The sequence below is a fragment of the Rhinopithecus roxellana genome, chromosome 15, assembly GCF_007565055.1.
Source record: "Rhinopithecus roxellana isolate Shanxi Qingling chromosome 15, ASM756505v1, whole genome shotgun sequence".
NCBI classification, from domain to species: domain Eukaryota; kingdom Metazoa; phylum Chordata; class Mammalia; order Primates; family Cercopithecidae; genus Rhinopithecus; species Rhinopithecus roxellana.
This window is the reverse complement of record NC_044563.1, coordinates 26688422-26701727: the sequence shown is the minus strand read 5'-3', so window position 1 is coordinate 26701727 and position 13306 is coordinate 26688422. Positions and strand designations below refer to the sequence as shown.

The 13306-nt window shown below is 41.0% G+C and overlaps 1 protein-coding gene across 2 annotated transcripts in view; it reads right to left on the bottom strand.

Annotated features, from left to right (window-relative positions):
* Positions 1–13306, bottom strand: part of ANO3 (anoctamin 3) — a 474780-nt gene that overhangs the window by 227367 nt on the left and 234107 nt on the right. For both annotated transcript variants that reach the window (XM_010389365.2, XM_010389364.2), the window contains one exon: positions 1443–1637. In XM_010389365.2, coding sequence (XP_010387667.2) covers positions 1443–1637 — 195 coding nt within the window. The remainder of the gene's footprint in view (positions 1–1442; positions 1638–13306) is intronic.

The following is a 13306-nucleotide window of genomic DNA, read 5'->3' as shown; positions in this document are numbered from 1 at the left end:
AATGCAATGGCACCATCTCGGCTCACTGCAACCTTCACCTCCCGAGTTCAAGTGATTCTCGTGCCTCAGTCTCCTGAGGAGCTGTGACTATAGGCATGCATCATCATGCCTGGCTAACTTTTGTATTTTTAATAGAGACAGGGTTTCACCTTCTTGGCCAGGCTGGTCTCGAACTCCTGGCCTCAAGTGATCTGCCCACTTTGGCCTCCCAAAGTGCTGGGATTACAGTCGTGAGCCATCATGCCTGGTATAAAATTTCACTTTCGATAAGGGAAAGAAACGTCTATATTATGTTTTAATACCCTCATCTTCTTGAACAATTTGCCACTTTACATGCTGGACATATTTGTAAGCTAACTACAATATGTAGTGATTTCACAACAGTATTGAAACAGTACTTTTGATATTTTTTAGTTATCCAGAAAAAGAAGCAACCATATGGAGTCATAAGGGAATGCATTCTTATAAGAAAAAGCAACAAAAGAATTGAAAAATAAAAACACAGCTAGGTGCAGTGACTCATGCCTATAATCCCAGGACTTTGGGAGGCCAAGGTGGGTAGATCACAAGGTCAGGAGTTCGAGACCAGCCTGACAAACATGATGAAACCCAGTCTCTACTAAAAAATACAAAAATTAGCCAGGCATGGTGGCGTGTGCCTGTAATCCCAGTACTCAGGAGGCCGAGGCAGGAGAATCACTTGAACATGGGAAACAGATGTTGCAGTGAGCCGATATTGCACCACTGCACTCCAGTCTGGGTGAGAAAGCGTGACTCCATCTCAAAAAAAAAGAAAAAGAAAAACACACCCTAACCACTGCACAACAGGGAGCATGGTTGTATTCAAATTCTTAACTCTTATAAAAAGGAGTTGTCTAAAGAGATAGTATGTGTCTTAGTGGGCAAATGTGTGTAGGAGAGTGCCTAAGGGTTGCCACACCGTTTCTTTGTATGGCACCTAGCTGGTATGTCTCTCAAATTCAGCCCTTGCACACCAGCCTTGGATTGCCAAAGTCTTTATGCAACCAAATCTTCACTGCTTTATTGTCAGTTGTAAAATCTTCAGCCTTTATTTTTAGAAAACCGAGTTTACTATTGCTGACATTCTCTGTTTGAATACTGGTTATAAGTTCTCGCCAGGAATGTTACTCATCAACAAGAGGGATGCAAATAGTGGCCAAATGCACCAGTGATTCATGTAGCTGGGACTTCCACTGCGAACAAATATTAGGTTCAGACTCCATGGGATTGGCCACCTTCAAGGCAAGGAAGAGAGAAAATACATCTGGCCAACAAATGGCATGGTGTATTGGTCTCCTTTCTATGCCAGCCTCCTTCCTGAAGAGCTCTATAAAACTGGTCCAATGGAAAAAGGAAGGAAAGGAGTATTTGGAAAACGTAGATTTTATAAATTGAACAAGAAAATAGGAATTGTTGCTCACCTTGCTCTGCTTTGTCAGTGGAGATTAAGGTTATAGATGTGGGAGCCTGAGATTCACTCTCCGTTGACTGGAAGAGGGAGGTAGACTGGCTCAAGCTCTTTGAGTAAGCATAACTCTGGGCGAGGCAAGGCAGGGATCTCCGAGACGGTTTTAATGAAGTTTCTTTTGTTATCTCACTCTTGCTTATATTCATACCTGCAAATCCAAAATGTTGAGTTTTAGCAATAAAAAAATCAATCATTAGAGGTCAATAAGAAGTTTTAATTCGTGTGATACGTGTTTCAGGAATGAACTATTGAAAAGCACCACCTAGATATTAGAAATAATTGAGTTAGTTTTGTTTACATTTTGTCAGGGAGAGTGTTTGAGATTGTCGTTCAATAGTTCTGAGACATAAACATCTGTTTCCTGTTTGAGCTTTCAGCACTCTTTTCAAAGTTCTGTGAAAAAAGAAACTGATGTTTCAGTTCATTTGGGGAATTATGACAACAATTATGTGGATACTCTGAATAAAACTTAACGATTTAGGCTTTCAAATAGCAAAATAAATAAAACCTAATACATAAACATTCAAATTACTAAATGGCACCCTTCTTTCTACACCCTCCCCTCCCTTAAACACACACATAATATCGTAGCTGCGACTTAGAGGCTGGAAAGAGATAGCATAACATAGTATAAAAACTGGGCAGCAAGCAGGGATCAAGACACCAACCCTGTGCTTAGTGTTAGAGTTACTTCCCTCATGTATGGTCTCATCTGCCAGAAGTCAGAATGCCCTTCAACCAAACTCGGGCTCCAAAAGCAGAAGTCCCGCTATAGCTATACTGTGTGATCCAGGAAAGAATGGCTCCTCTTCCCCATCTCTATTCCTCTTCATCCCATAATGTCAATCCCAGGTCATTCCTCTCCCTTGGCACTCTAAACCCCAATGTCTCTGGACACTGTTATTTCTAACATCTCCCACCCAGACTCTTTCACTATGTCCCTTGGGAACTCACATAAAACATCAGAAAATCCACTTAATATCCTCCTTAGATTTTTCTGTGGATCACCCATTTCCCTCCATAATTTCGCCCAAACCTGGCACTGCCCCATATCCCCCCAGTGACACTGCTTCTCTTGCAGCCGCCTACAGTGGAGGCTCTTTTCTCTTCCACAACCTCATATCAACTTTACTTGAGGTGGAGTAGAAATCCTTCTTGTACCTAATTGCCTGTCTCAGTCATTCTTCATGCTTCCTCTCTAAAAATTGGTATTCAAATTCCTGTCATTAAACTATTCTTCTAGTCTTCTTTATTACTATCATTTTCCTTTACCACTTCCAGGTTATTTCCCATCATTCAAAAAGAAGTTAGCTTTTAACACTACTCTTTTGCTTATTTTCTGCTTAACACCCACTGTCATTCATATTATATATTTTGTTTTATTTCTGTATACCTCCCTAGAATGCAAGCTCTATAATGACACATGAGCCAAATAAAACATTTTCTTTACAAATTATCCAGTCTCAGGTAGTTTGTTATTACCTGAGACTGGATAATTTATAAAGAAATACATTATCAATGTGAAAACAGACTATGGTAAATTGTACGAAGCTGCTTGATTGTAGATAACTCCCTAAAAAGTTTCTTATTGACACCTGTCTTTAGAAGTTGGCTCTGCATGCTGTCTGCATAATGTGAATAAAACCATGAAACATCCCCCACCTAGTGTTGTATTTGGACTTCACATTACATTAAGGCAAAGGGACTTTTTATTGTGGGTGCCTATTACATGTCAGGCTTTGTGGTTGGTGCCTTTATTTACTCACTTTGAGGATATTTATGTATTTTACATAAGCAAATTACATAAAATATTGTCATTTTAAAAGGTTTTAAATTATAGAAGTAAACAGATTTAAAAAGTAAAGTTAGTTTTACCTGATTCTTAAATTCCAGTCTCTTCTCTAAATGAAACGAATGTTATAAGTTTATTGGTCTTTGTCTATGTATTCAAATATGTTTAACTATAAAAACAGTTTTCTTACAGAAATGAAATTATAGACCGGGCGTGGTGGCTCACGCCTGTAATCCCAGCACTGTGGGAGGCTGAGGCGGGGGAATCACTAGGTCAGGAGATCGAGACCAACCTGGCTAACATGGTGAAACCCTGTCTCTACTAAAAAATACAAAAAACTAGCTGGACGTCATGGCGGGTGCCTGTAGTCCCAGCTGCTCGGGAGGCTGAAGCAGGAGAATGGCGTGAACCTGGGAGGTGGAGCTTGCAGTGAGCCGAGATTACGCCACTGCACTCCAGCCTGGGCGACACAGTGAGACTCCATCTCAAAAAAAAAAAAAAAAAAAAAAAGAAATTATAGTTTGTCACATTATATGATATATCTTAGGTGTTTTTTCCATCTCAGTACATGCACATCTATCCCAGACATTTTTAATTTAAACATCTTTAAAAGCTTTTATTGAGATATAACTCATATACCATAAAATTGACTCCTTTAAGTATACAATTTAGCTGTTTTTAGTATATGCAGAGTTGTGTAAACATCACTCTATGTGGCTTTAAATGCTCCAAAAAGAAACATCATACCTATTAACAGCCAATTCCCATTCCCTCTTTAGCTCAGTCTCTGGAAACTACTAACCTAATTTTTTTTTTTTTATTATTATACTTTAAGTTCTAGGGTACATGTGCATAACGTGCAGGTTTGTTGCATATGTATACTTGTGCCATGTTGGTGTGCTGCACCCATCAACTCGTCAGCACCCATCAATTCATCATTTATATCAGGTATAACTCCCAATAGCAATCCCTCCCCCCTCCCCCCTCCCGATAATAGGCCCCAGTGTGTGATGTTCCCCTTCCCGCGTCCAAGTGATCTCATTGTTCAGTTCCCACCTATGAGTGAGAACATGCAGTGTTTGGTTTTCTGTTCTTGTGATAGTTTGCTGAGAATGATGGTTTCCAGCTGCATCCATGTCCCTACAAAGGACGCAAACTCATCCTTTTTTATGGCTGCATAGTATTCCATGGTGTATATGTGCCACATTTTCTTAATCCAGTCTGTCATTGATGGACATTTGGCTTGGTTCCAAGTCTTCATGTCAACTTTGGTGAATCTGGCAATTATGTGTCTTGGAGTTGCTCTTCTGGAGGAGTATCTTTATGGGGTTCTCTGTATTTCCTGAATTTGAATGTTGGCCTGCCCTACTAGGTTGGGGAAGTTCTCCTGGATGATATCCTGAAGAGTGTTTTCCAGCTTGGTTCCATTTTCCCCCTCACTTTCAGGCACTCCAATCAGACATAGATTTGGTCTTTTTACAGAATCCCATACTTCTTGCAGGCTTTGTTCATTTCTTTTTCTTCTTTTTTCTTTTGGTTTCTCTTCTCGCTTCATTTCATTCATTTGATCCTCAATCGCTGATACTCTTTCTTCCAGTTGATCGAGTCGGTTACTGAGGTTTGTGGATTTGTCACGTATTTCTCGTGTCATGGTTTTCATGTCTGTCATTTCGTTTATGACCTTCTCTGCATTAATTATTCTAGCTGTCAATTGTTCCACTCTTTTTTCAAGATTTTTAGTTTCTTTGCGCTGGGTACGTAATCCCTCCTTTAGCTCTGAGAAGTTTGATGGACTGAAGCCTTCTTCTCTCATCTCGTCAAAGTCATTCTCTGACCAGCTTTGATCCATTGCTGGCGATGAGCTGCGCTCCTTTGCAGGGGGAGATGCGCTCTTATTTTTTGAATTTCCAGCTTTTCTGCCCTGCTTCTTCCCCATCTTTGTGGTTTTATCTGCCTCTGGTCTTTGATGATGGTGACGTACTGATGGGGTTTTGGTATATGTGTTCTTCCTCTTTGATAGTTTTCCTTCTAATAGTCAGGACCCTCAGCTGTAGGTCTGTTGGAGATTGCTTGAGGTCCACTCCAGACCCTGTTTGCCTGGGTATCAGCAGCAGAGGTTGCAGAAGATAGAATATTGCTGAACAGCGAGTGTACCTGTCTGATTCTTACTTTGGAAGCTTCCTCTCAGGGGTGTACTCCACCCTGTGAGGTGTGGGGTGTCAGACTGCCCCTAGTGGGGGATGTCTCCCAGTTAGGCTACTCAGGGGTCAGGGACCCACTTGAGCAGGCAGTCTGTCCATTCTCAGATCTCAACCTCCATGTTGGGAGATCCACTGCTCTCTTCAAAGCTGTCAGACAGAGTCGTTCGCGTCTGCACAGGCCTCTGCTGCTTCCCCTGTTGTTTAGCTGTGCCCTGTCCCCAGAGGTGGCGTCTACAGAGACAGGCAGGTTTCCTTGAGCTGCTGTGAGCTCCACCCAGTTCGAGCTTCCCAGCGGCTTTGTTCACCTACTTAAGCCTCAGCAATGGCGGGCACCCCTCCCCCAGCCTCGCTGCTACCGTTTTGGTTAGATGGCAGACTGCTGTGCTAGCAATGAGGGAGCCTCCGTGGCCGTGGGACCCTCCCAGCCAGGTGTGGGTATAATCTCCTGGTGTGCCCGTTTGCTTAAAGTGCAGTATTGTGGTGGGAATTACCCGATTTTCCAGGTGTTGTGTGTCTCAGTTCCCCTTGCTAGAAAAAGGGATTCCCTTCCCCCTTGCACTTCCCAGGTGAGGCAATGCCTCGCCCTGCTTCAGCTCTGGCTGGTCGGGCTGCAGCAGCTGACCAGCACCGATTGTCCGGCACTCCCCAGTGAGATGACCCCAGTACCTCAGTTGAAAATGCAGAAATCACCGGTCTTCTGTGTCGCTCGCGCTGGGAGTTGGAGACTGGAGCTGTTCCTATTCGGCCATCTTGCTCCGCCCTCTACTAACCTAATTTCTTGCCTCCATGCATTTGCCTATTTTCTCCCTCTGTATGAGTTGTCTTTGCATTTTCATGATTGTGTTCTTGGAAACACAATGCTTTTAATTTTGATGAAATTCAATTTATCTATTTTTTTCTTTAGTTGTTTGTGCTTTAGGTGCTGTATCTATGAAACCGTTATCTAATTCAAGGTGATGAAGATTTACTCCTGTTTTTCTCTAAGAGTTTTATACTTTTAGTTCTCACATTTAGGTTATAATCCACTTATAGCTAATTTTGTACATGGTGTGGAGGTGGGCTGCAACTTTATTCTTTTCCATGTGGATATCCAGTTGTTCCTGTACAAGTTGTTGAAAATGCCATTGACTTGTCTTGGCACCCTTGTCTACAATCAATTATCCATAAATTTATGGGTTCATTTCTGAACTCTCAATTCTAACCCACCATTCTATATGTCTACTCCTATGCCAAAACCACAATGTCTTTAGTATTGTAGCTTTGTAGTAAGTTTTAAAATCAGAAAATGTGAGTTCTTTACTTTTGTTCTCTCTTTCCAAGATTGCTTTGGCTATTCTTATTCTTTTGTATTTCTATATAAATTTAAGGATCAACTTGTCAATTTATACAAAAAAAAGGCAGCTTGATTTTTTTTTTTTTTTTTTTTTTTTGAGACGGACATTTGCTCTTGTTCCTCAGCCTGGAGTGCAGTGGCGCAGTCTTGGCTCACTGCAATTTCTGCCCCTTGGGTTCAAGCCATTCTCCTGCCTCAGCCTCCTGCGTAGCTGGGATTCTAGGTGCCTGCCACCACACCCAGCTATGTTTTTTTTTTTTTTTTTTTTTTTTTTTTTTTTCATTTTTAGTAGAGACAGGGCTTCACCATGTTGGCCAGGCTGGTCTTGAACTCCTGACCTCAGGTGACCCACCTACTTCAGCTTCCCAAAGTTCTGGGATTACAGGCATGAGCCACTGCGCCTGGCCACCAGCTGTGATTTTGATAGAGATTCCATTGAATCTATAATCACTTAGGTGGGAATACTGCTGTCCACTAGGTGACCTGCAAATATTTTCTCTTAGTCTGTAGCGTATATTTTCATTCTCTTACTAGTGTCTTCTAAAAAAGCAGAAGTCCTTAATTTTGACAAAATCTATGCTGTGATTATTTTATGGTTCATGCTTTTGGTCAGGTGTTTTAAACTTTTCTTTATATAAGTTTTGCATATTGGTTAGCTCCTGCTCTCTTTTAGCTATTGTAAATGCGCGTTTCTTTCCCATTGTATTGAAAGTATAAATAGCCAGTTGGATTATTTTAAACAAGTGAGTAAAATACTGGTTTAGCACTGAGGTGTAAATATTTTTTTCAAGCTAAGAATGTGCTACTCACTTTCCAGTTTTTTTTTTTGTTCAGTAGTGTGTTGCTTTTTTTCAGTTTATGTAATTTTATTCCTTAGCTATCTTATTATGTTGAGTTCCATTAATGGATTTTCTAAAGGTAAATCCTCTTTTCATTTCCAGAAAACAAAAACAGAACATACTTTGTCTTGATTAATTGTTTTAAATATGTTAAATTCTAATTCCCAGTATTTTATTAGGATTTTTGTAATAATACTCATACATGAGTTATGTGTGTGTATGTGTTTAAATCAGACTTATGCACATTCTCACTTATAAGTGGGAGCTAAGCACTGAACATACATGAACATAAACATGGGAAGAATAGACACGGCAGACTACCAGAGGGGTGGAGAAAGATGTGGGTTGAAAAACTACCTATGGAGGGGCTGGCCAAGGCAGCCAATTAGAAGCAGCTAGTGTGCCCCATACACATGGAGAGAAATGGAAGGGGAAATAAACACAGCACCTATAACTGAAACACTCAGGTACACACATTGGGATTCATCAAGAAAACAAGTCGACCAATGGAGAATGGAGAAAATCAAGACAGGATGACTAACTCACTACCCACCCTCGAGTGACACAGAGCCAGGGGAGCCTCCCACTCTCAGGGAAGCAGTGAGTGAGTGCATGACCCTGGGGACCCAGCCTTCTCTCACGGATCTTTGCAACCCTCAGGTTAGGAGATTCCCTTGTGAACCCACTCCAATAGGGCCTTCATTCTGACAGGCAGAGCTATGTGGAGTCTCGGCAGAGTAGCCACTTGGGTACACATGGAGCCCCAGGAGCTTTTGATACCTAGGCTTCCTGGAAAAACTGGCTGCAACTCCAGCAAAGTGGGAGATTAGACCCTTGTACATACCCCTAGGAAAGGAGCTGAGTCCAGGGGGCTGAGCAATGATTGGCTGCAGGCCCCTCTTTCACAGCACCTTGCAGGATAAGACCCACTGGCTTGGAACCCCAGCCTGCCACAGGTAGCAGTGTTACACCTCCCTGAGACAGAGCTCCCAGAGGGAGGGGTAGGTTGCCATCTTTGCTGTTTGGCAGACTTAGCTGTTGAAGCCTTCTGGCTCTGGGGAATCCAAGGTGACTAGGAACTGGAGCTGTCACGTGGAATACTGCAGCAGTTCTACAAAGAAGCAACCAGACTTTTTCCACCACTGAGCAGAATCTCCTAATCGAGGTCTATAACCACCCCTGCCAGTGTTTTCCAGCCAGCAACTGTTCCAAAGCTCCCTGAGACAGAACTTCCAGAGAGAGGGGAGGACTGCCATCTTTGTTCTTTCACAGTCTTAGCCATTGTTGCCTTCAAGCTTTGTAGAGTGCAAGGCAACAAGAGGCTGAAGTGGACCCCCAACCCAGCTCTATGAAAAAGTGGCCAGACTGCTTTTATATGCAGGTCCCCAATCCTATTCCTCATCACTGGGTGGAAGCTCCTGACCAAGGTCCCCTGCCACCCCTGCCAGTGTGTTGGGGCTGGCAACAGGTCCATATCTCCCTAGGATGAAGCTGCCAGAGGGAGGGGCAGGCCACCATCTTTACTGTTTTGTAGCCTTCACTGTTAATACCTTCAGGTAATGGGAAATTGGAGATGATTAGAGACCGGAGCAGACCCCCAAACATATTGTAGCAGCCCTGTGGAAAAATGGCCAGACTATTGGTTATGTGGGCCCCTGATCCAGTATCTCCTCACTGGGTCCACCCCCTGCTGGAACTATTGAGCCAGTAGCAGCTTTGTAACTCGCTGGGACAAAGCTCCTGGCGCGAGGGGCAGGTTACCATCTTTGCTGTCTCACAGCACTAGCCCTTGCTGTCTCCAGGTTCTAGAGAATCCACGGGAATAGTGACTGATCTGGTCCCTTGGCACAGAGCACCCATCTAATGGAAAAGTGGTCAGACTGTTCTCGACGCAGGTCCCCATCCTCACTTCTCACTGAGCAGGACTGCCTGACCTGGGACTTCAGCACAACCTCCCTGCGCCCACCTGACCACTGCAATCAGAGGCAGCCTAGAAGTTAAAGGAACAACCACATACAGAGATGAGAAAGAACCAATGCAAGAACTCCAGCAACTTAAGGGGTCAGGGTGTTTTACATCCTCCAGTCAAACTAGTTCTCCAACAAGGGTTGTTAACCAGGTTGAGTTGACTGAAATCACAGAAATAGAATTTAGAATGTGAACAAGAACAAAGATCATCACGATTCAGGAGAATGGGAAAACCCAATCCAGGAAACGAAGAATTACAATAAAACGATACAGGAGTTGACAGGTGAAATAGCTAGTATAAAGAAGAACCTAACTGATCTGATAGAGCTGAAACTACAAGAATTTCACAATGCAGCAGCAAGTATTAACAGTAGAATAGACCAAGCTGAGAAAACGACGTCAGAACCTGAAGACTTAAATAAGACAGTCAGACAAAAGTAAAGAACAAAGAATTAAAAAGAGTGAACAAAACCTCTGATAAATGTGGGATTATGTCAAGAGGCCAAAGCTAGGAATCACTGGCATCCCTAAAAGGGATGAGGAGAAAGCAAACAACTTGGAAACATATTTCAGGGTATTGTCCATGAAAATCTCCCCAACCTTGCTAGAAAGACCAATAGTCAAATGCAGGAAATACTGAGAACACCTGGAAGATTCTACACAAGACAATCTCCAAGAAACATAATCATCAGATTTTCCAAGGTTGAAATGAAAGAATGTTAAAGGCAGCTAAGGAGAAAGGGCAGGTCACCTGCAAAGGGAGCTCCATCAGGCCAACAGTGAACCTTTCAGCAGAAACCACACAAGCCAGAAGAGATTGAAGCCTGTATTCACATTCTTAAAGAAAAAAATAATCTTTAACCAAGAATTTCATATCTGGATCGAAAAAGACCAAGAAGGGCATTACATAATGGTAAATAATTCAATTCAACAAGGTAATATCCTAACTATTTATGCACCCAAAATAAGAGTGCCCAGATTCATAAAGCAAGTTCTTAGAGACCTACAAAGAGACTTCAATTTCCATACAATAATAGTGGAGACTTTAATACTACACTGACAGTATTAAATCATCAAGGCAGAAAATTAAAAAAGATATTCAGGACCTGAACTCAACACTGGACCAAATGGATCTGACAGATATTTACAGAAGTCTCCACCCCAAAACAACAGAATATACATTCTTCTCATCACTATATGGCACATACTTTAAAATTGACTACCCAACTGACCATATAACAACCCTCAGCAAATGTATAAGAACCAGAATGATACCAAACACACTCTTGGATCACAGCAAAATAGAAATAAAAATCGAGACTTAAAAAATTGCTCAAAACCATTCAATTACATGAAAATTAAACAACCATTTTCCAGAGTGACTTTTAGGTAAGTGAAGGCAGATATCAAGAAGTTCTTTGAAAGTATTGAGAAAAAAGATACAACATATCAGAGTATCTTGGACACAGCTAAGGCTGTGTTAGAAGGGAAATTTATAGCACTAAATGCCTACATCAATAAGTTAGAAAGATTCCAAATTAACAACTTAACATCACAACTAAAAGAACTAGAGAAGTAAGAGTAAACCAACCCCAAAACTAGCAGACAAGAAATAAACAGAATCAGAGGTAAACTGAAGATCGAGATATACACCATTCAAAAGATCAATGAATCCAGGAGTTTGTTTTTTGAAAAAAATAATGATCTACATAGGCCAATAGCTAGAATAATAAAGAAGAAAAGAGACAAGATTCATATAAACACAGTTAGAAATGAGAAAGGAAATGTTGCACAGAAATACTGACTCCACAGGAATACAAGTAACCATCAGAGAGTACTAATGAACACCTCTAGGCACACAAACTATAAAACCTAGAAGAGATGAATAAGAGGGGACACACACACCCTCCCAAGACTGAATTAAGAAGAAATTGATTCCCTGAACAGATGTGCATCAACAGAACAACTGATTTCCTGAACAGACCAATACTACAAAATTGAATCAATAATAAATAACCTGACAACCAAGAAAAACCCAGAATCAGATGGATTCACAACCACATTCTACCAGATGGATAAAGAAGAACTGGTAGCATTTCTACTGAAACTATCAAAAAATTGAGGAGGAAGGATTCCTCTCTAACTCATTCTGTGAGGTCAGCATCATCTTGATACCAAAATCTGGTAGAGGCATAACAAAAAAGATAACTTCAGGCCAATATCCTTGATGAACATTGATGCAAAAATCCTCAACAAAATCCATGCAAACTGAATGCAGCAGCACATCAGAAAGCTAATCTACCATGATTAAGTAGGCTTTATCCCTGGGATTCAAGGTTAGTTCAACTTGCAAATCAATAAATAAGACTCATCACATAAACAGAGCTAAAGATAAAAGTCACATTTTTTTTTATTATCTCAATAGATGCAGAAAGGCTTTCAATAGAATTCAATATTCCTTCATGTTAAAAACTCTCAATAAACTAGGCACTGAAGAAATACACTTCAAAATAATAGCCATCTATGACAAACCCACAGCCAACACCATACTGAATTGGCAAAAGCTGAAAGTATTCCCCCTCGAAAACAAGCACAAGGCAAGGATGCCCTCCTCACCACTTCTACTCAACACAGTATTGGAAGTCTTGGCCCAAAAAAATCAGGCAAGAGAAAGAAATAAAAGGAATTGAAATAGGAAAAGAGGAAGTCAAATTATCCCTGTTTGCTGATGACATGATTCTATATGTAGGAAACTCCATAGTCTCAGCCCTAGAGCTGATAAACAATTTTAGCAAAGCTCCAGGATACAAAATCAACATACAAAACTCGTTAGCATTCCTATACACTAACACCAGCCAAGGAACACAATCCGTTTCACAATAGCCACACAAAAAATACCTAGGAATACAGCTAATCAGAGAGGTGAAAGATCTCTACATCAAGAATTACCAAACACTGTTCAAAATCAGAGACAACACAAATGCAAAAGCATTCCATGCTCAGGGATAGAAAGAATCATTATCATTAAAATGGCCATACTTCACAAAGCAATTTAGAGACTCAGTGCTATTTCTATCAAACTACCAATGATATTCTTCACATAATTAGAAAAAAACGATTTTAAAATTCATATGGAACCAAAAAAAGAGCCCAAATAGCCAAGGCAACCCTAAGCAAAAAGAATAAAGCTGGAGGCATCATGATACCCGACTTCAAACTATACTACAGGACTACAGTAACCAAAATAGCATGGTACCAGTACAAAAACAGACTTATGGACCAAAGGAACAGCATAGAGAATCTGAAATTAGGGCACAAACCTACAATCATCTGATCTTCAAAAGCTGACAAAAACACACAATGGGGAAATGACTCCCTATTCAATAAATGTTGCTGCGATAACTGGCTAGCCATAAGCAGAAAACTGAAACTGGACCCCTTCCTTATACCATAAACAAAAATCAACTCAAGATGGATTAAAAACTTAAAACTCAAAAGTATAAAAACCCTGGAAGACAACCTTGCCAATACCATTATGTATAATGGTATTGGAACTGGCAAAGTTTTATGATGAAGATGCCAAAAGCAATCATACCGAAAGCAAAAAATTGGCAAATGGGATGTAATTAAATTTCTTCGCAGGGAAAGAAATGATTAAGGGAGTCAACAGACAACCTACATAAT